The 23,229-nt window shown below is 39.0% G+C and overlaps 1 protein-coding gene across 2 annotated transcripts in view; it reads left to right on the top strand.

Moving 5' to 3' along the window:
- Nucleotides 1–22,447, top strand: part of sntg1 (syntrophin, gamma 1) — a 44,141-nt gene extending 21,694 nt beyond the window's left edge. For both annotated transcript variants that reach the window (XM_051952889.1, XM_051952888.1), the window contains exons 12-19: nt 2,285–2,414; nt 11,655–11,693; nt 14,149–14,265; nt 16,031–16,102; nt 16,600–16,752; nt 16,942–17,034; nt 20,362–20,472; nt 20,586–22,447. In XM_051952889.1, coding sequence (XP_051808849.1) covers nt 2,285–2,414; nt 11,655–11,693; nt 14,149–14,265; nt 16,031–16,102; nt 16,600–16,752; nt 16,942–17,034; nt 20,362–20,472; nt 20,586–20,768 — 898 coding nt within the window. In that variant the 3' untranslated portion in view covers nt 20,769–22,447. The remainder of the gene's footprint in view (nt 1–2,284; nt 2,415–11,654; nt 11,694–14,148; nt 14,266–16,030; nt 16,103–16,599; nt 16,753–16,941; nt 17,035–20,361; nt 20,473–20,585) is intronic.
- The last annotated feature ends 782 nt before the right edge of the window (nt 22,448–23,229 follow it).

The raw sequence follows: 23,229 nt of genomic DNA, 5'->3' as shown, positions 1-23,229 counted from the left end.
TTTAAGGATGCTTACAGTGGTATGAAAAAGTTTGGGCACCTCTGATAATTTTCAAGATTTTCCTTTATAAATCACTGGTTGTTTGGATCAGCAATTTCAGTTAAATATATCGTATAGCAGACGAACACAGTGATATATGAGAAGTGAAATGAAGTTTATATGATTTACAGAAAGTGTGCAATAATTATTTAAACAAAAGTAGGCAGGTGCATAAATTTGGGCACCATTGTTGTTTTATTGATTTGAATACCTTTAGCACTAATTATTGGAACACAAAATTTGTTTGGTAAGCTCATTGACCCTTGACCTGCATACACAGGTGGAGCCAATCATGAGAAAAGGTATTTAAGGTGTCCAACTGCAAATTGTCCTCTCTGCATCTTCTCTGAAGAGTGGCAACACGAGAGCCTCAAAACAACAGTCAAATGACCTGAAAGCAAAGATTGTTCAACATCATGGTTTAGGGGAAGGATACAAAAAGCTAGCTCAGAGATTTCAGCTGTCAGTTTCCACTGTGAGGAACACAGTGAGGAAATGGAAGACCACAGGCACAGTTCTAGTTAAGGCCCGGAATGACAGGCCAAGAAAAATCTCAAATGAGCAGAGGCGAAGAATGGTGAGAACAGTCAAACTCAACCCACAGACCAGCTCCAGAGACCTACAACGTGATCTTGCTGCAGATGGTGTCACTGTGCATCGTTCAACTATTCAGCGCACTTTGCACAAGGGGATGCTGTATGGGAGAATAATGCGGAAGAAGCCTTTTCTGCGCACATGCCACAAACAGAGTTGCTTGAGGTATGCTAAAGCACATTTGGACAAGCCAGCTTCATTTTGGAATAAGGTGCTGTGTACTGATGAACCTAAAATTGAGTTATTTGGACATAACAAGGGGCGGTACGCGTGGCGTATGAAGAGCACAGCATTTCAAGACAAACAATTGCTACCCACAGTAAAATTTGGTGGTGGTTCCATCATGCTGTGGGGCTGTGTGGCCAGTGCAGGTACTGGCAATCTTGTTAAAGTTGAAGGTCTCATGGATTCCAGTCAGTATCAGAAGATTCTTGCCAACAATGTTCAAGAATCAGTGACAAAGTTGAAGTTGCGCCAGGGCTGGATACTTCAACAAGACAATGACCGTAAACGCTGCTCAAATTCTACTCAGGCATTCATGCAGAGGAACAAGTAGAACGTTCTGGAATGGCCATCTCAGTCCCCAGACCTGAATATTATTGAAAATCTGTGGTGTGATTTAAAGCGGGCTGTCCATGCTTGGAAACCATCAAACCTGACTGAACTGGAGATATTTTGTAAAGAAGAATGGTCAAATCAAAAATACCTTCAAACTGAATCCAGACCCTGATTGGAAGCTATAGGAAGTCTTTAGAGGCTGTTATTTCTGCAAAAGGAGGATCTACTCAATATTGATGTAATTTTTCTATTAGGGTTCCCAAATTTATGCACCTGTCTACTTTGTTTAAATAATTATTGCACACTTTCTGTAAATCCTATGAACTTCATTTCACTTCTCATATATCACTGTGTTCATCTGCTATATGATATATTTAACTGAAATTGCTGATCCGAACAACCAGTGATTTATAAAGGAAAATCTTGAAAATTATCAGGGCTGCCCAAACTTTTGCATACCACTGTAGTTGGGTAAGAATTCTGAGTTGTCTGCTAAATGTCACAAAACATTTTCACAACATCCATGCCATGTTGTCTGTAGTTTGTGCCACAGGAGAACTACAAGGAGAGTTTTAGAGGCTTGGATCATGTGAAATTTTATAATATTACATACACTACTGTTTAAAAGTTTGGGGTCACTCAGACAATTTCATGTTTTCCATGAAAACTCACACTTTTATGCATGTCCTAACATAATTGCACAAGGGTTTTTTAATCATCAATTAGCCTTTCAACACCATTAGCTAACACAATGTATCATTAGAACACAGGAGTGATGGTTGCTGGAAATGTTCCTCTGTACCCCTATGTAGATATTCCATTAGAAACTAGCCTTTCCAGCTAGAATAATCATTTACCACATAAATAATATCTAGACTGTATTTCTGATTAATTTAATGTTATATTCATTGGAAAAAAAATAAGGACATTCTATGTGACCCCAAACATTTGAACAGTAATATAGCCTTGATCACCTTGAAATAACCTGTAGACATTTCAGATTGAAAGAGAGAGAAAAATCAATCAAAGGTTTATGCTGAGAATGTAAAAGTGCAGAATTGTCTGATTATTTGTTTCTTCTTGATTCTCTCAGGAAAAATGCTTTCCAGGTCATAGCTGTGGACGGAGTTTGCAGTGGAGTGATACAGTTTCCTGCAGCTGAAGACTGCTTGGACTGGCTTCAGGCAATAGCGAGCAACATTTCTGGTCTCACCAAGCACAATGTGAGTAAGAAATAATAATAGTTATAGCACTCACAGTCCCACATGTAAACCAGAGTGATATTGGGTTGGGTGTTACGGCACCACACTTGCAATTTGTGGATTGTCTAACAGTCCTTTTGCAAAATGTCACAGCATTAAGTGCTGTAGACACATACTAATGTGTGTTCACACTTCGAGCCTGAGGTCACAATAACACTAATCACACTGTTCTAGTCTTAATCCCTCCAGCTCGCCGCATGTGCTCGCAATATCTATAATTCATCATACAGTTTTAGAGTCAAGTCGAATCAGCGTCAACGTAACAGCACGTTTTAAAGCAACTGGCAATGCTTTCCAGAGAGATCAGAAATGTGGGTAAAACAGGCATAAATAAGAGACAAAAATTAACTAACCCTCTGAACTACAAGCACTTTCTGGCTGGTTTTCTGCTTCTGTCACATCTGTACTTACTGCAGGCTCATAGTTCACTGCAGTATAAAGTTCAGCATCTCTATGGAAACTGTAAAACCATGACTAGAAGAAGTGAAGATTCAGAAATGTCTTTTGGGCAGTCCAACATGGCATAATGCCATATATAACAAAACAAGACAAAGCAAAAGTTTAATTTATGTGATTAGTGGTTTAAAAATGCATGAAACGTGTTGTACCTGTTGAATCAACATGCTCAGGATTTTGCAAAGTGTCTGCTGGTGTTTCCAGTATTGGAAAAAAAAAAGATGGCTTTACACTAAAGATACTTTACTAATTACATTTTTAATTAGTTTCTATCCTCGTCTTCCATCTGCTCTGTGTAAACACAGCCTGCAGTTCAGCGCAGTTCAGCCATATAGTCCGTAATTTTTGTCACAAGTCTGTTGGTTGCAGCTGAGTCACTTAAGGCTTCTCAGTTGTGCGGATCAAGGTAGAATATTACATTTTTTTAAAGAAATTTGGTGCACGCATTTGCATTTATTTATTTTTTGGATGATTTTTTAAAATGAAACATACAGGGTGAAGTGATTTTCTGAAAATTCATGATTTTTGCTTTAGACTAGGGGTGTCAAACATACGGCCCGTGGGCCAAAACTGTCCCTCCAGAGGGTCCAATCCGGCCTACAGGATGACTTTTGCAGAGGGTAAAAACTACAAAGAAATGAACTGCAAATTTGTAAAACTGTAAATTTCAAAGAATTTCTAGATTTTGGCAAGTTGTTTTTTGATCATTAAGCAAAATGCTAGATTGTTGAGTTCTAGATACTCTGTGATGTGTAAGTTGTAATGTGTCAATGATAAAATGAGACATAACATTGTTAAAATTGCCCTTACTTTTCTTGAAATTTCAAGTTGTTCAAGATGTTTTGTAAAGAGATATTTCGTTAAGTGTGAACATTTTCAGAATGTACTTTGCTGCACTAATACAAAGGGGAAATTTTGGAGTTGTCTTTATTTATTTATAGGTTATTATGCTCAGATTTAACTGGTCTGGCTCACTTGAGATCAAATTGCCTGTATGTGGCCCCCGAACTAGAATGAGTTTGACACCCCTGCTTTAGACGATTTGTTTAAGTTTCCCAACAAAGTCACACACGTTTAGTTGAAGCAGCACTGCACAGGCAGCAAATAAGCTACAAACAAACTTAAACCAGAACGTGATCTGGCCTGACTTCACGATAGCAGTTAGAAGGCAAAAGAAAAGAGGTAGCTCTTCAGAGGGTTTCTTGAAATCGCCATGGGAGAAGGAAGATACAATTGTTTGTGGCCGACTTGTTACACAAATTAGAACCAACGGCTGAAAATGCTCGATCACCTTTAGATTGTAAGTTGGTGTGTGGGATGGAGAGTGCAGCCTGGTCAGCAGCTCTGAGGGGTTTGGAGGCGGACTCGGAGGTCAACAGTTCAGAGATGTAACCTGGTGCCAGTCTGTGCAGCGCTTTAAAAACAAACACAGGAATCTTCACTTCTTCAATTCTGTGCTTCAGTGGGAACCAGTGAAGAGAAGCGAGTACAGGAGAGATGTGGTCTCTGTTTGGTACCGGTGAGGAGTGTCGCTGCTGCATTCTGAAGCAGCTGCAGGCGAGATAGAGCCGACTGACTGATTCCTACAGAGAGAATTACAGTAGTTGAGGTGAGAGGAAATAAAAGCATGAACTGTAGTTTCCAAATCTGAAATGGACAGGAATGATTGTAATCTCGCAGGAGATGTTAGAAGAAGAAAAAGGCAGTGCTGCCAACTGAGCTGATTTCTTTATCAAATTTTAAACAGAATCATGTTTCTTGTATGAGGCTTTACATTCAATGACAGAGGAGCAAGGGCAAACTTCTTCTGCTTCAGCTGAAGGAAGCTTTTTGCCATCCAGGATTTCACATCGTCAGTACGAATAGACATGCATGTATCTTCAGCATAACAATGGCAGGAGATATTATATTGTCTAAGAATTGATCCCAATGGAAACATATACGGAGAGAATGAAATAATATGGAGCCTTATGGCGCCCCAGGAAGAAGAGACATTATCAGATTTAACTGAATTTGATCCATCCTTGAGGCAGGAGACAAATCTGTCACACTAAGGAGAGCAAAGTCTGTACTATGGAGCGTCCTAAACATTGATGTAATTTGTCCAGTTGGCTGAATTTGTTCGAGAAGGACATGAGTTTGGAGAAAATTACTTTTTCAAGAATAATGGATGAAGACAAGAGCATTGAGGCTGGTCGGTAATTGTTTAGAACGAATGGATTTAAGTTAGGCTTTCTGATCAGGGGAGTGAATGATGGCATGTTTAAAGCAATTAGGGACACAGCCATTGACTGGGGAGCTCTGCTTTATTGATTAAAGGCCCAACAGTGTCCAGCACTTCCTTGAGGAGGCATGAGGGAATAATGCCTGAGAGACAGGGTTCATATGTGAGAAATATCTGTGAAAGAGGAGAGAGAGATCGGTCAAAGGTGAAGAGAGCTGAGGAGCAAGAAATCGAACAGTTTTTTCAGAATCTTGCAAAAAAAATTCAAAACTATCCAGTGTTGTATTGATTGCATTATGTACTGATATTGAATATTGACACCACAAAGCCGCAAGACATTAATGAACAAGAACGCTGTATTATTGGTGTTCTTGTGAATGTATTATTTCCTTCTCTACTACACCTGATGTGCAAAAAAACCAAGGTGTTTCTGTGTTTCCAGATGAGTGGTGATGCTCGGCAGGGTGTCGAGTACAAATGCTGCTAACAAGCTCCATCAGTGGTCATAGCTCAAACTAAGCCTGAAGAAAAGTGCTTCATTTTGACACATTTAAGTGCACTTGCAGGTGTTCCGTTTTCATTTTCTTTGCTGTTAACTATTCCTGGCAGTTCTAAAGTGAATTCCTGACAGACATAGGAGCACAGTTGTGTGTTGCATGACTATGGTATGGGATATGTACGGCATGAAGTGGAGAAGAAAACAGGAATTAGAAATTATCGTGTGTCCCTTGGCGTGCCTGCGTGTGAGCGATGGCTGTGCGTGTGAGAGTCTCGGGGGAATAATGAAACTCCGGTTAATTGGAGTGGACGAAGTCAGGGACGTACTAAACATAACACTGATGACTCACAGCCAGGATGGCCTCAGCAACTGAGAATATATTTCTCAGTCTGGCCTTGGCATTTACTGAGGTTTGCGAGGGAGCTAGTAACCTATATGGATGCAGTGTTCAGATTCCTGCTGAGAGTCGTATACTGTTCGATGCTGAATGAGTTTTGAGTGGGTTTGTCAGACAGTTGCCTGGGTTTTTTTAGAGGAGATCTCATGTTGTCAGGCTCCCTTCTCATTTGATGTTTTTGATTCTGTGTTTCCTGCAGGGTTGGAAAACTGTCCTTTCAATTTAATGTTGTCCTCTCATGTCTGAATATCCTTTCAGTAATGCAAAACAAGTAGAGGGATGAAAGGAAAAAAACAGTCTCAACACTAAGAGTTATGCTGGCGGCTCTGTGAGGCTGCTCAGTGGTGACCTAAATGCTAACCTCACCATGCTCGCAACGACAACGTGCCCATGCTGATGTTTAGCAGGTACTTTGTTCACCAGCTGAGTTTAGCATAGTGTGGGAGTTTTTGCTAAGTTGCACTAAACACTGAGTACAGTGGGGGCAGATGGTTATGGTGGTGTTGGTTTTGTTGACATTTTGTCATAAAGAATAAAAATATTGGGCCAATTTAAAGAATGGCACTAGATAACAAAATTATGTTGTTACCAAAGTGGTTACGTTTCATCATTCATTTTTATTCATTCGGAATTTTTATCATGTGTGCGTCATGAATGTTTTGCAATCAATCTTATATCTTTCGAAATATTAGTTGAAAGCGAAGTGTTGGACTAACTGACCCAAAACCATCCATTGAGCCACGCTGTTAATGTGACTAAACACTGATTTACCAGATTTAAGAACTGTTTTATGAGCTCTGCTGTGTTTCAGTGTCGCATTTTGTGAGGAAAAGATAACAGGAGCACACATTTGTGAGTTTATCCAGTCAGAGTGTAATATATTTTGTTGCTAAATACTTTTACTTGCCATTTAACTCCTTTTATTGATGTTTTGCTCGTTTCTTGCTTTGTGTTGCTTTTTAGTTATATGATGTGTGCTAATGTGCTTTATGACTTCATCCTGTGTTAATTTCACTGCTGCAAAACCAGCTACCCTTTAGGGACAAATAAAGTGACTTATTGATTGACTGATTCTGCTGAAGATGAGCTCGAGTCCCACAAGGACCTTAAAATACTAGTTAATATAGATAGGCAGACTTTAAAAAAGAAAAAACTAAAAAATAATGGGCTTATCACACAGGAAACCTTGCAAATGAGACAAAGTGGACAAAAATAGTGCAAACACCTAAAAGTATGAATATATGAATACAAATGAAGAGCAGGGTCAGGCTTTACTTGCAGAGGGATGTTAGTCTGTCTTGGTTTGCTGTCATACACTTGAACTGATGTGTTTGCAGTCAAAAATTGAACCATTCGTCATGAAAAAAAAAAAAAGCCTCCATTTCTCTGAGCGATGATGGAGGAGGAAATCCACTCTGCTCTCTGCGCTCCACAAATTCCCATAAAAGCTCAGTGATGTTCAGGTCTGCTGGCTGGAGAGGCCATCCCCGTGTTCATGAAACCACTCCTGAATTTGTTTAGCAGTGCATTTGAAGACCTCATTGAGAGGAGTATGGTGACATTATGAAAGGAAGTGTTTGCTCCATTGCTCCTAACGACTCCCACCAGTCAGCTGCACAGCAGATATTGTAGGCTGGAGTCTTCCTGCCGTCCTCCTTCCAAATGTGATTGTGAATCAAATCAGGTGTAGGAATATTAGGTTAAATTATGACTCAGTCCTAATGACTCATTGCTGTTTTTCCTGTTTTGTTTGGCCGTACTGCTGCCAGGTTGTGTCTTGACCTTGAATGCGAGTGGCCTCGTTTTCACAGCTCCGCTTTAAGTTCTCAGATTTTCCCAGTGAAGCTCAGCCACAACACTTTCTGCTGAGACTTGGGCTCAGAGGTGCTGATTCAATTCTGAGCCAATTTTCAAAGCTGTACTCCAGTGGCATTTAGCAGCTCCTCTGTTAAGTGTCTGTGTACCTCTGTCAGCGAGCTCTGGCTTGTGATCATCTGTGTCGATGCAGTTTGTCTGCAGTTCTCCTGTTTTTCTGACTGACCCTCACTCAGTTTCTTTGCTAGTTGTCAGTAATTTATCTCCATCTGTCTTGCACAACAGCAATACTCAAGTACTCGGATACACAAAGCAGGGGTCATTAGTAAAATTATACTAATTAACGCTTGTATCCCTGAGAAAAAAAAGGTATTTCTCCACTTTTAGATCAGTTAAAGGGTTTCCTGCTTCTTTGTCATTGAAGAAAATTTTCAGAAAGCCTTTCCCTTTTTAAAACACTTTGGATGCATAATGTTTATAAAAACATCTTTGTGCCACCCCCTGTGAGATGCACAAAAGCAAACAGAGCAAAGTGGGATGGTTTTGTTCTTCCTATTGTTGCTAAAAGGTTATTCTTATTATGTGTATATTCTTTGACAGTAGCAATTTGGGATAATTTTTGTTACAACAACAATGGCAATGTTGCGAGTTTATGAAATGTGTAAACAAGAAAAGCATTCAGAGAGCGCAGTGCTCTGCCAAGGATGCTCAGTCATTATATCATTTCCAACGGATGAAATCTTTAATAAAAAAAAAAAGACCTTGCACTGAGCACAAACATGTGCTATACATGTGTACATTATATACAGATACAGAATCGCATTACCTAAATGAATCTGCAACATAGTCTAGTAACTAAGCTACGATGAGATGACGCTTTATTTATCCTGAAGAAAAGGTGGCAAAAACTGTGAAATGTGTCAGATAAAAAATTGACACTATATATAAAAATACAAAGGTGTGGATAAACTGAAAATGTCAAAATTAAAGACTGGCAATCTGCCCAAAAGTAGAGATTGCCAGTTAAGCTATATGCAATGAATTCAGTAAATAAAGATGTGTATATGTTAGTTTGACAATATTACAATGAAGAACTGCACAGAAAGGTTCATTAGTGCTGCTGTGACAGTGATGCTAAAAGTTTTTTTCACTATCCATCTGGTGTGACTTTTTGATAGTTAAGATTCATACCTCAAGACAAACCTCACTGAAATGAACCGACATTTAACTGAGTGACTTAAATTAGCAGTTTAAGCACTTGAATCGCTTGGCACAAATGATTGGGGAAATCAATTAGTTTGTTGAAAATTGGGGCTTAGAGGCTCGGACTTGGGCTGCTGGACATACAGTTTATACACAGTAGATACATGAGCAGCTGCCATTGGCACTTTATTTTACTCAAGTATACAAAAACAAAGGTTGCAGCTTGGGTCTTCTGACTGAAGTACAGTAGTGGAGTGTTGGATTTGGTGTCTTGCTGTTTGTATGTTGAATTAATTTAAACTTCTAGGTTTGAGCTGTCTTTTGTGTGTTTTTGGAGGTTTGTCACCAGACTTGAAAATAATGAATAAGTGGTTTAACAGCAGTGAACTGAATATAGTGTTATACACTGGAGGGAGTGATTGCACTTTTCACTCAACTGCATTTAATTAAAAGTTTTACTTGTTTACAAGATTTTAGCATAAATATTTTACATCTGATATCTGAAAAAACAATCTAATACAACACAGTACATCCATAAATTTGTTTACCTATCCTTTTCTACTTTGATTAAAAAGAAAAAAAGGTTTAGTTTCGACTTGTTTTTTTTAGAAATGTCTGTAATTTTTTATCACTTATGCTTAAGCTGATATGGATTCATTTAAACAACCCTTTAAGCTTCAGTGTACCGCCGGCGGTACACCTACTAATTTGCATAGGAATTTCAAGAATGTCCGACGGCTGCAAACACGATTATACAAACACTATACGCCGATGGAAAGCTTAGATTCTCATGAATCCGCCGGTATAAACCACTTTCAGATGCGATTACCACAGCGGGTGAGAAAAACACATTTGTCCGACAAAAACAAATATTCATCCATCCGTTCTCTATACACGGCTTCAACGCACACAGCGCGACTCACATTTCCGGGTTTATTATTACACACAAAAAAAAGATTCCACAAAAAACGGCCATAATCCAACCTTTTACATCCAGATGACACAAGCCAGTAAACTATTTTATCCAAAACATGTCCTGAAGTCGGTATAAAATCCCCGAATCGGTCATTTTCAAGGAAATGCACCTCGCGATGCCCGTCCAATATTCCCTGTATTTTTCGTAATTTTTTTTATTTAAAAATAGAATATTAGCGATTTTTTTGTACTGAAAACGGCTGGAATTGACTGAAGCTTAAAGGGTTAATATGTTATCCGTTATTTTATAGCAAATCAAAGATAAGGGAAATGTCCACAAATGGAATATAAAGTTTTCTGTATCTCAGCCATCCAAGTCATGGGAATCCTTTGAGCTTTAGCAAAAAACAACTCGTCTTCTCTTTTATGTTCTTGAAGACATTTCACCTCTCATCCAAGAGGCTCCTTCAGTACAGAGTTGTGTGCCAGAATTTCATTTTTTTCTTTGTTTCTTTGTCATCTCTAGGCCTCTCAGATATACTTTAGGATCTGTTAGGAAGGGTTGGAGCCACTGAACTAAACTTGCATGCTGTATATAAAATATTAAAACTAGTTCCACCTTGAACAGCTACAGATGCTGCTTACACATCGTTGCATCAGCTCTAATATTCTAATAAAGTCATGTTGAATCCTTCAATATTTACTCTACATCTTGCTGATTTTACTCAGCGCTTCAATGTGCTTTTATAAAATTAGAATTTTTCATTGCAAACTTGCGATATGGAGTATTTTGTAACAGCGGTATTAGTACTTTGCTTAGATAATAGGAACAAAGGATGTGAGAACAGCTTCAGCACCTAAAACCGTCCAGCACTTGCAGAGTTACAGCAGGTACTCTCCACCTCTGGGACGCCCACAAACTCCAGTCAAAGTTCTCCTGTTTGTATTTTTAGATATAGTGAAAGGTGCATGATTTGTTTTCAAACTTGAAGAACCGGACCTCTCAGCCTGTTCTACTTTAGACCTGAATCCAGACGACCTGCAGCTACATCTGAACAAAACCACCGTCGCTGCTTCCATATATTGAAACCCAGCTCGCATCCTGACAGTTATCTGGCTGCTTCCTCCTCTGAAAAAAAACAACACCCGTCTTGTTTACTCTCTGGACCCAAACTTGAGTAACATTTCACAATAAGCTGCTGTGACTTGTTCTCGCCGCTATAGGGGGACGGGATTGGGTCTGGACAGCTTCATTTGGCTCCCAGCTCCTAAGAAAGAGTTATATTGATAGTATAGTGTGGATTAGGGGCGAGTGATACCTGTGATCTGGGCAGAATGTTTTAATTTAAAGCCTGACTGCTCTCTCAGTAGTTTCCCCGCTTTTATTACCACAGAGAGAATGGATTTTTTTAAATGGATTTTTTTTTAGGAAGAGCCTCGGGTCCTTGTGGAAATGACTCCATCTATCTCATTTTGAAATTTGCATGCATTGAATAAATGAAGGAGCTCCAACAGTGTTCCTCTAGTGCTGCGGTTAATATGTTGAGCATGGACACTGGGATTCCTGTTTATTCCAAGGATTGTCAGTGTGATTGCGAGGCCCTGCGGGGTCCATCAAACATGTTAACTGGTGTCTGATTGTCAGCAGCACATATTTTAATGAGTTATTGATGTTCTCGTTGAATTTAACAGGTGAAGAAGATTAACCGAAACTTTCCAGTTAACCAGCAGGTAAGACGTTTTCTTCACGCAGCAGCTGAGCCCCTGTTGTTCATTCAGATCTTCATTTTGCTTCGGCTTAGTTCAACTCAACTGTTTTGTCCTCATCTTAAAAATCAAAAGTAAAAGCCTGTCAGTCAGTCAGAGAAAGGGCACAGCTCTGTCTTGCCAGTGATTGCAACACGAGGAGAGGGTTTGCATAATAAAGTCCATCCACTGAGAGCTGATCAGAAAACAACTTAATTGCCTTCAGTCAGTTAACTCACAGAGCCGTGATTGAGTCCAAACACCACGGTGAGGCTCCTCTCTGTTATGCATTTACTCTGCTTTCTGCCTCACAGAAACATGTGAATTCGCTTGACAATTCATTTAAGAAATTAAACAGCGTGAGACGCGCTTGTCCTGAATCTTTCACACGCTTGCTTTGCAAATCCATCAAACGGGCTCCAAACAGGAAAAGCGAGCAAACATTTTACTTTGGTCGCAATCAAACCCAGACTTTAATGAGCGCTGATGGTGCGATACACTTGACGTCTGAAATCACATCTCAGAGCCTTGAAGGAGAAGCTGTGCTGCCTTTCTCTGCATCTCCCTGCTCGTCTGACTTCTTTTTTAGTATGTGAATGCTAATTTTTAACCTTTTTGCTTCGGGGTGGTCAGTATAATAAAATATATGCTGAGACGTTGACGGATTTGAGCTCCCCCGTCCTTTCCCATTTAACAAATAACGAGTTGTTCATAAGAGGCTATAATTTATTTATGAGCACATAAAAGAGTGATGTACATGTTCATATGTGTAACATGTCAATAATTATGACTTCCCGTACGAATAAACTTTATATCTGAACAAAGACTGACTGATAAGACAGCTGTAAGCCCATTTAATGTTTTGATTATAGACAAGCAAATCTTTATGATGTCTGATAAAATATTAACAGTTTATGCTAATGATTCAAATGTGGATTTTAAAGGCTTTAAAATGTAGCAAATGTAGCAATCTGACAAAACTCTTCACTAAAATGTCTGATTAGTAAATATAATACAATAATATTCTGTGACTAATTGGTTAGAATTCTTTTTTTTTTTTTTTAGGTATTGTCAAATGCATTTATTAAAATAGAAACATATCCTTTTATCTGCTTAAAGCTACAGCATGCTATTTATTAACTGTTTATATTGACCCACTGTTTATATAAGGTTAAACGTTTTACAGATTTCTCTCCCGTCACTTTTGCACTGTTGCTGTAGCTACATTTGAAATCTCTCTGGTTGTCTTAGACCTTTGCACGCAAATCAGTTCTGCAAATCAATAAACAGAATTTTCAAGCCAAGCATTGGAGGCAACAGCAGTTCAGCCAAAGTGCTTCTTTTCGTTTGGAATAAAACATTAGCATTTCAAATTTATGTGACTAAAAGAAGCAGAATGTACAAGCAATTATATAAGGGCACTTTAAATGTTCAGGTCAAGACCTGACGATATTAAAGAGGGAAGTCCAATAATTGTCTCTGAGCAAGAATGTGGCAACACTGGGTTATGTGGTATTATTGGATTTTTGTACGTCTTTGTGTTATGACCTTGAATCTTTGGTTTGTCAAGTGTTTAATCTGCTAGATAAACCAAAAGCAGACATACCTGAATTCCAGTCTTAAAAAACAATGTTAACATTTGGGTAAATGTGATTTCTTGCTGAGACTTAAAGGAGAAGATTGTTTCCCACTCTCTTGTTTGTATGCTTAATATGAAGCGACCACCTGCAGCTGGCAAGCTGTTCCAAAAATAACTAAATCATTTCTGCACCTCTAAAGCTCACTGATTTAGAGGTGCAGAAATTTGTTTCTGCCCAAAACCACAGCATAATCTGTCCAAAAACCACGGTGTAAAAACAACAAATCAACATCTTGTGTGTCGGACTGTTTCTTCGTTGGGACCAGTCACTTCCTGGAGTCTTCACTGGTTGCCTGGCAACTAGTCCTGGCCAAGAAACAGTCCAACACATAACACCCTGTAAAACAGAAGACAGTTGTCTTGAAACTTCTATTTAGGTAGCTAAAATTTTGGTTTGGGCAGCTTGTGATCATTCAGACTCCCTTTTGTACCATTTTCTTTGTTGGTGTAAAGGTCAGCTTGATTTTAATGGATTTGCTCTTTCTCTCCTCCAGTTAATACACTGCATGTTTACAGGGCAGAAGAAGGCAAACAGAAAAACACTGATAACTGAACATTTCAGTTCAGTATAACCAGGCTGAAAATGTCCTTCAGTTTAATTGGACAGACTAAAGCGATTAAAGCCTTGCAAAAACCCGCAGCTTCTCCAAAACACTTCCTGGATTTAGAAAAAGAGGTTAAATATGACAAATGTCTTAATACTGAATCTAATGAGATAAGCAAAACAATTTTCTAATAGATTTTACAGACACAAAATACCATATTTTGATGCCCTTTTGTGTTTCCTTCACCCCTCGGTAGATTATCTACATGGGCTGGGTTGATGAGAAGGAGCAGGACTCCGTTCAGGATCGAATGTATTCACCAAAGTTCCTCGCTTTGAGGGGTTCCTCACTCTTCAAATTTTCAGCACCTCCTGTAAGTTTCTCGCTTGATCTGCATTTTTCTTATATCAACGTCATGTGTTTGAATCGTTCAACTGTATGGGGGCATTTTTTATATGATGCTAATGTATTGTCGAGAGAGAAAATGCTTTCCTGTTGGTTAAAAAAAAAGGAAGCAGTTCACTCATAATCATTTGTACCGCATTGATCTTCCACGTGATTGATGGTGATCATTAAATCTGTTTACATTCTGCCAACCACTTAGGTGATTATGACAAGAGGGATAAGCTGTCGATGGTACTGGAGATGAGAAGAGATTGATAGATATCTGAAATTGCCTGCTCAGTGTGAGTGTGCCGATATAAATGGAAAATGCTAATGTGGGTGAACGGTGGAATATATGAGCCCGTGTGTTCAGTAGTCAGGACACGCGTCTTGATTATTCAAGACTAGTTACCTGTGACGAATATTTCCCTTCATGTGGCAGGATGGCATTTGAATTTAAGAGCCATTCATCAATAATTGAGCATCGATAAACCCCGCCTCCAAACAGATCCTATCCAGTCCACATGCCAAAGTGGTCTGTATGGCTGAGGCCTATTAAGAATGATTCTCTCTATAGGAAGTGTAGGGGAGGTGGTGTCTCTTTTTTGAATCATTGCAAAACTGAAAGCAGAAAAACCTACGATCTTCAGTGGGGACAGAACATTTCAGGCCATTAGCTGACTCGTACATCATTCGGTAGGTAAGGTTACATTACAAAAATGCCTACATCCTCTTGTATTTTAGAGTAATGATTGCTGCTCTGTTCATTGGTTTTATACTCAACAAACTTCAGCTAGCCTTTGCAATACATACCTTCATGTTTTCATCCTTCCATCCGTCATCTATACACAGCTTAAACCTCATTGGTGTTGAGCAGTGTAGGGTCAAACAGTCACACTCACATTCACACCTACGGGCAATTTAGAGTTACCAATTAACCTCAGCTTGTTTTTGGACTGTGGGAGGAAGCCGGAGTGCCCGGAAAAAACCCACACATGCACAGGGAGAACATGCAAAGTCCATGCAGAAAGATCCCACGAAGGCAGGGACGCAAACCAGAGATCTTATAGCTACAAGGCGAAAGTGCTAACTACCAACCCACTGTGCAGCCCTGCTTTATGTTTTATTATTATTAAGTATTCTTCATTCTCATATAATTTTCTCTTGGAAAAAGTATAGTGTTTGAAAATGCAAACAGTAAAGTAACAGTATGCAAGTTTCTAAAGTATGCATGCACAAGGTTATACTAGGACTGATAATAATTCAGTTTCCCTTTTAGCCATAATATTGTCGTATAATAATAACAGGACCAACCTCTACTCTGCAGTGCACAATTTCACACAGATCATTATCAAACTTACTTTTCAGCAGTGTTTTCCAGAGTTAAAGCATTTTCCACTTAGCTACGGTTCTAGCTGCAGTTTGTTCCTTCTGTCATCTATATACACAGTTGCAAAGGGATCCATCCAAAAGATAAATAACCAGCAACATTTGACAAACTCAAAAAATGCTTCTGTCAGCAATAAATAAACTATATAATAAATAAAGCAGTGAATCTGTCTGCGTTCTCACTGTATACCGAGCATGCATCTTATTACAAAGAGGAGCACAGTTCAGCAAATATTTGTATTTTTTAAAATTTATAAAGCGTTTTTGATAAGTTGTCTGTACAAAGTTAGTGTTATGGACAGTTGGGATACTTTACTTTATCCTCATTTCTCAAATCAGACATAACATCTCTGTGACATTTCCAGGTGACAACATGGGACTGGACCAGAGCAGAGAAAAGCTTTACCGTGTACGAGATAATGTGCAAGATTTTAAAGGTATGACAGTGTTTTTTTTTTCATTTCCTTCTCTGAGCATTTAGACGAGCAACTCTCACACCAGGTACATGCAGAGAATATCAAGTAGCAGAATCTGAGGAATGCACTTATATAACTCCCTTATTTATTTGGATGCGTTCTTCTCCAATCCCACAGAGACACTCAGGGTTCAGATTTCATTTTTTATTCTCTGCAGGTTCGAGGTCACTTTGAATTTGATAGTGAGAATTTATCTGCATTTCATTATCTCGAAACTCATTATGGCAAACTTAATTCATATAGATTCACATATTCAATGGATGACCTTACTGTGCCATTGTGATGGGCTATTTAGGTTACATGGAAGAATAAGAAGGTGCATTAGAGTTAAACATCGTCTGTTAATATGCATTAGTCATATGCTTCACAGGGCTGTCTTGGCTGTTGTTTGGTCTTATCTGCTCGTCACTCTGCCCATCTGTACCTGATCAGTGTGCTGCTGTACTGTGTTATCTCAGGACAACGACCTTCTGGACAAGAGGAAGCACTGCTTCAGTGTCCAGACGGAGACTGGGGAGGACATGTTCTTCAGCGTGGAGCTGGAGTGCGAGCTGCTGATCTGGGAAAAGGCTTTTCAGATGGCCACGTTCCTGGAAGTGGAGAGGATACAGGTCTGCACCTGAGCCGTAGGAAACGTGCAGGGAATTGTGAGGATTTTAATCTGGCACGTGGTTCCAGCTCGGTTGCTTGAGCACAAAGATTGATAATGTTCATATGACATTTTCAGCAGAGCAAAAAAAAGAGGCTTTTGTATCCTTGTGCAGCTCTTGTGGGTAACAACGTGTTCTCTTGTTCTGCAGTGTAAAACGTATGCGTGTATCATGGAGAGCCACCTTATGGGACTCACAATTGACTTCAGCATGGGCTTTGTGTGCTTTGATGCTGCTTCAAAGGTGAGTGAGGGACAGTCCTTTATCATCAATACAAATATGGAATAGATCCTTTCAGTAGGAGATTTCAGACAACAGTATTGTAGACAGTGTGATGAAACTAATCATGACACCTCAGCTTCCCCTTTTCTTTTCCTTTTTTTTTTGGCGCTGCTAACTTATTCTGCACTGTGTGCATTTTGGGAGTATGAGCACATTTGTTTTGACGGCTGGTTCCCCCCAGCTCAAACCTCTCACTCCTGCCTGCAGTTCATTTTGGCCTTTCCCCAAGTCTGAGAGCCACGCAGACGACTCCGCTGGTGCACATTATGTGGATGAGCAGGACACAAGCACTGCCATATTGTTCTCTAAGATTCTGGCCCTAATTCCTGCGATGTGAAGCAACAATGTCCCCTAAGGATGATAAAAACGTTGCCAGAGTATTGTTTATAGAGAGAAATGCACATAGCACAATCCATATGTAAACTGTAATTGCAGACAATACACAGGCTGGGATTACTCTGTAATTAAAAGCTGCTGTTGGCAAATTTCAAAACCATGTCAGGATTGGTTTCAGTCAGAAACAGCTCAAAAATAACTCTATTCGACAAGTAGAGCGATAATCTGCTGGCTCAGGACCCAGTGAGACGCTCCACTACGTCTCCAGTTATCAGAAACACTTATTATATATAAAAATCTTAACTAGAACATTAAAAACAAGCAAGACATCCATCCATCCATTATCTATACACCGTTTAATCCTCATTATGGTCGCGGGGGCCTGGAGTCTATCCCAGCTGACTTAGAGTGAACACAGGAGACACCCTGGACAGGTCACCAGTCTATCATAGGGCTACACATGGAGACGAACAAGCACACTCACATTCACACCTACCTACAATGTAGAGTTATCAGTTAACCTCAGCATGTTTTTGGACTGTGGGAGGAAGCCGGAGTGCCCGGAGAAAACCCACACATGCACAGGGAGAACATGCAAACTCCATGCAGAAAGATCTGGGGTCCAGGCCGGGACGTGAACCGGGGATCTTCTAGCTGCAAGGCATGTACTGCATAATTATTTATAGTATATAAAGCGTAAATCACAGCACAGACAACTGAGTGGAGTTTACATGTTCTTGTCATGCCTGCATGTCTTTTAACAGCCCAAAGATCCAACTTATTTGTGACGTGACTGAATAAATGAATGTGTAAATGGATAAATGTTTTAGCCACTTAGGGTGCAATCTTTTAAATAACTGAAAACAGAAAATATATTAAGGAAAACATTTTAATATATCAGATGATGTTTTGAACCACTCAGTAAAGACTGAATGCTCAGATACACAAACTGAGGAAACAAAATTAAGCATTTAGTGTAAATTTGACAATTTCTTGTATTAGAAAGGTCACTCAAAATAATGTGCCTATAACTTGTCTGCAGAAAAGTACTTTTTGATTGATATAAAATGCTGTACACTGTGTTACTGCAGTGATGTAACACACATTATAATAAAAAAACTCAAAGTTTAAGACCAGTATGCAGTTTTTCGATGGTAATTTGTTCCTATTCAAAATCAAACTTGAATCAGATTTGAACTCCCAAGGCCACTCATGCATCATTAAATGAAAAAGTAAGAAGTGAACCACCAGCGTAACCCTGAAAACTTAGTGTAAAACCTCAAGTTAACTCACTAACTTCAAATCCTCCTTCATAGTACAGGCCATAACAACCTTAAAACTCATAGATGCTACTCAGAAAATAAAAGCTGAACACATAACAGACATTCTTTAAACTTTGCTCTGACTTCCAACAGGTTTGGGAATTGATCCATTTCTTTTAAATCCATCACTGTATTCGAATAAACACATTTCTGACTTGCTAATGGGATTCCTCAGATGGTTGCGGATCACTCTGTTAGTTATTTTCACAGTAAGCATGAGGAAGCAGCACTTTGAACTGTGCTAGAAAGAAAATGCAGTATCTGAACATTATTTATATGAAGAAAATTCTAGGAAAAATCTAATGTGTAAAATGTACACTACCGTTCAAAAAAATTTAAAAAGTCACTTAGAAATGTCCTTATTTTTGAAAGAAAAACAGAAGTTCATTTCCAGCAGCCATCACTCCTGTGTTCTAATGCTACATTGTGTTAGCTAATTGTGTTGAAAGGCTAATTGATGATTAGAAAACCCTTGTGCAGTTATGTTAGCACATGAATAAAAGTGTGAGTTTTCATGGAAAACAAGAAATTGTCTGGGTGACCCCAAACTTTCGAGCAGTAGTGCAGCTAAAAAAGAAATTAATAACGTTTGCTTTTACAGTATCACACATGAAAGTTCTCACTCTACGGGCGTGTCATGTTATGATATATTAAATAATAGATGATTATTTAATGTTGTAGTTGGTTGAAATGGAATTGATTTAGTTAATTAATTTTGCATTTAACTCTATAGGAAAGTGTGAATTTATTTATTTGACTCGATGCAGGTTTTTATACTGCACCTATCAAATACATATTAATGAACTGAATAAAGAAAGTACAGAATTTCCAGTAGTAATATAGTAGAAACATAAAGTAGTATAAAGTGTACTTAGTTACATAGTGCAACAGAAATATGAGCTGTGCAGTCTGGTCTCATGAGAGTCTTGCCTTAAGGTGAAATGAATTTGCTCTGAGTCTTTGTTGCAGATGTAATAAAAAGTGCTTGTGATTGACATGAAGGATATGGTGATATCAGCACCTCTGACAAGGTTAGCAGGAGTTGGATTGAATTTTAAAGGCAGAGCAGACGAGGTGACACTCCTCCTGTTACACCCTGATAACGCTTCATGAATATCTGGCTGAAAAAGAAAATATCTTGTGTATGGTTTGTTAAACTTTACCTCTCATAGCACATTTAATCAGACTGGTGTTGCAGCCACAATTACAGCAGCAGGGGCAGTTTGCACAGTGCAGCAGTGTGTGCATCACTTAGACAGATTCATGTGGAAAGTGTGGCTCGCCGTCTACCTGAGGAGTCTGGAAACCGAGTCACTGTGCAGCTTTTGTTTATTCACTTCAGCACTAATTGAATCACTGAAGCCCTGCTATTTCAAGTGAAATTGCTGCGGCTGGTTAAATTTCCCAATGGCAAAAATAACACGTTTATACCTCACAACAAACGCTATCTGGTTGATCTGCTGACGTGCCCCATTTCTCACTGGATCCATGTGGGTTATAACATGAATTATTCATGAAACAGTGACACAAGAAAGATTTCACAAATTAGGTTGGCGTAAATAAAGATATATAGTTGTTTTTTCGTGTGTGAGAGTTTTTAAAGCCTCATTGATGTGATCTTTCATTTCAGGCAGTCCTGTGGAGATACAAGTTCTCCCAACTTAAAGGATCATCTGATGACGGAAAAAGCAAAATTAAGTTTTTATTCCAAAATCAAGACTCCAAATCTATTGAAGCAAAGGTAATTAAATGTGAGATGTTTAATCAGTCAACAGGATTTCCAAATCAACAAGGTTGTAGAGATTGAATGACTTGTGTGTGACTTGAGTATTGATTCGTGTTTTGATCTTTCAGGAGCTGGAGTTCTCGAACCTCTTCGCCGTGCTTCACTGTATTCACGCGTTTTTTGCTGCCAAAGTTGCTTGTCTGGACCCGATGTTTGTGGAGAGCCAAGGCACTGCGACTACCACTGGGATTCCTTCTCTCTCCAGCCTCTCGTGTAATTCACAGACACCAACACTGAAGTATACCACTTGACAGGTGCTGCATCCTCTGGACCCCTTGGAAAAAGAAGCTGCACTTAATCATGAACGTGGTCTAACACGGTGGACAGGAGAGCTGGCAGGAGCTCAGACTGTGACACTATGGACACACTGGTGGAACTAGAGACCTCTTCATGAGGGACTCTGTTGATATCCCTGCAGATTTCTGGACCTAAACATGAACCTCTACTTTGAATAACTTGACAAGATGGACACAAAATGTGTGAAAAATGTTTTTAAATGATTTTGTCTTTCTCTTGAGCCTCAGACATCCTTACTATGAACACATCAAGAAAAATGCAGTTCTTTTCCCGAGTTAGTCTGCTTTTCTATGTAATTTTACTGAAAATCTAGAGTTGAAGCAAACTAGATTTTAGCCTTTCTTCCCACTTCAGATGGTACATGACTTGATAAGGATAATTGTGGACTCTGGATGAGATGAAATGTGTTATTCTGATGACATGTTTCTTTATTTGGTATGTTTTTAAGGTGAACACTTTTATTCGTAATTGAATTTTCAGTCCACCACTTTTTTTTTCCACAGGTTGAGCAAAACTAAAAGCTAAATGGAAACACAGGTCTGATCTTATAAAACAAAATCTCTTCAGTTTTGAGTAAATTTAATTACATGGACGTTTTGCTGGCAGCATCGGTGAACTCAATTAATGCCTTAGGCTGTATTCTGTGTCTTTTTTTCTTTATATGAGGTAAGAATTATATCTGTCTCCTGGATTACTGGATAGAATGGCTGTAGGAAAGAGTAGTTTCTATTGTTGGATGAAGAAAGACACTTTGGTTACCAGCTTCACCATCAACACCACCATAGTCTGAGGGGAAAAAAAAGCACTCTAAACGTGATTAGAAACACCTTCCACCATGTTTATAGCATTTTTTTCCCTAAACTTGATTATGTAAATAAACACTGACATTGAAATGAACTCAAAGAACTATGAATTACGGTGATTACTTAAGGGATTACTTGTCGGGATTATGGCATTTGTTAATTTGATGTGCACCCGAGACGACTAGGTAGATAGCTCACAACCGTGTGCTCTCTTCATCATTTACTCTATGGACCAATCTAGAAGAGCAAAATCAGCTATGGTATATTTTTGGAAATTTTTATCTTTTCTTTGACCTCAGCTTGTAAATATAATAGAGAACAAAACTTTCCATTGCCAAATGAGAAAATACTGGGAGGAGAATATAGAAATATGTAGCATCATGGCCTCCAAAGGTTTGAGATAGCCCTTTAAACTTCACTCTGTATTAAACTGTTTATAAAAGCTGCCGAGTGACAAACTATCATTCAAAAAGAGTTCAGGTCAATTAGCGCAATTAGTCATGCTCTTACCTTCCATTTACAAAGAGGAGTCCAAACAGAAGAGGCCCGTGGGTAAGTAAACTCTAGAGGATAGCAAATTAAATGGGGTCAGTAAAGTGCTTTGTACTGTGCGGCCTTGTTAAGCTGATACGAGTGTCTGATGGAAACTAATGGTGGTGCAGTCTATGCAAAGAAAGTCTGAGTGATGCTTATGTGCTTTAAAATTACCTTGGTCGCATATACCCTTATAACACAGGATCTAGAGAGTGAGGTTGATTTTATTTTTTGCAGATGTTTTATTAACAAATATGCTGTGTAATAAATTAATAAATGAGACCTTTTATATTGTGGCTCTGTCGTGGTCGGCTTTACTTTTACACAGTTTAGAAGCCGTGAGGAGCGCTCAGGTCACATTTTCAGATAGTGTTAAGTCTTGTTTATCTGTTTCTGTTGTGTACTGTAATTGCAGCATCAGTGTTATAACATCGGGGTCATGTTTTCGGCCGGAGACATACAACTTTAACAGCATCTGTTGAAAGATGCTGCTGAGTACTGAAAGTAAGAATATCTCTGCCTCTGCTTCACTTTTTAGAATTCTTCTCTTTATCTGCCCTCTGTCGGCCCCACAGGTGCAATACTAAGTACTCTGAAAATCAGTGAATTCAAAGACTGCAACCGTAGCTTTTCATATCTGAGCAAGAGAAGCTATCCATTTTTAATAACTTGCAAGGACCCAATCCTTGTTCTACACAGCAGATTCTGTTGCCATCTTGTGTCCGTGTGCCCTCAGTCTCCTGCAGACAAGGTCAGGCATGTTTTGCCAGACCAAAAAAATAAATTAAAAATCCTCTTAACAAGTAGCACGCTACTGATGTTTTTAGTTATTGCATTCTCAAGCTGAGCCGTCACATATCGTTCCAACCCACAGAACTTTCAATCAAAGAATCAATGAAGACGTATGTCAGGTTGAATTCTGGAGAAATTGGAATAAAACAATACACAATGAGCTAGAAAAGCACTCAGAGTGCAGTACTCCGCCAAGGCTGCTCAGTTCACTAAAACATCATAGTTTAGACATACTAAACTATGTTTTTCAACATATATGGCTGAATTCCTCCAACATTACAAGATA

Source organism: Acanthochromis polyacanthus, chromosome 9 (assembly GCF_021347895.1).
Source record: "Acanthochromis polyacanthus isolate Apoly-LR-REF ecotype Palm Island chromosome 9, KAUST_Apoly_ChrSc, whole genome shotgun sequence".
Taxonomy (NCBI): domain Eukaryota; kingdom Metazoa; phylum Chordata; class Actinopteri; family Pomacentridae; genus Acanthochromis; species Acanthochromis polyacanthus.
This window is presented reverse-complemented; position numbering and strand designations above follow the sequence as displayed.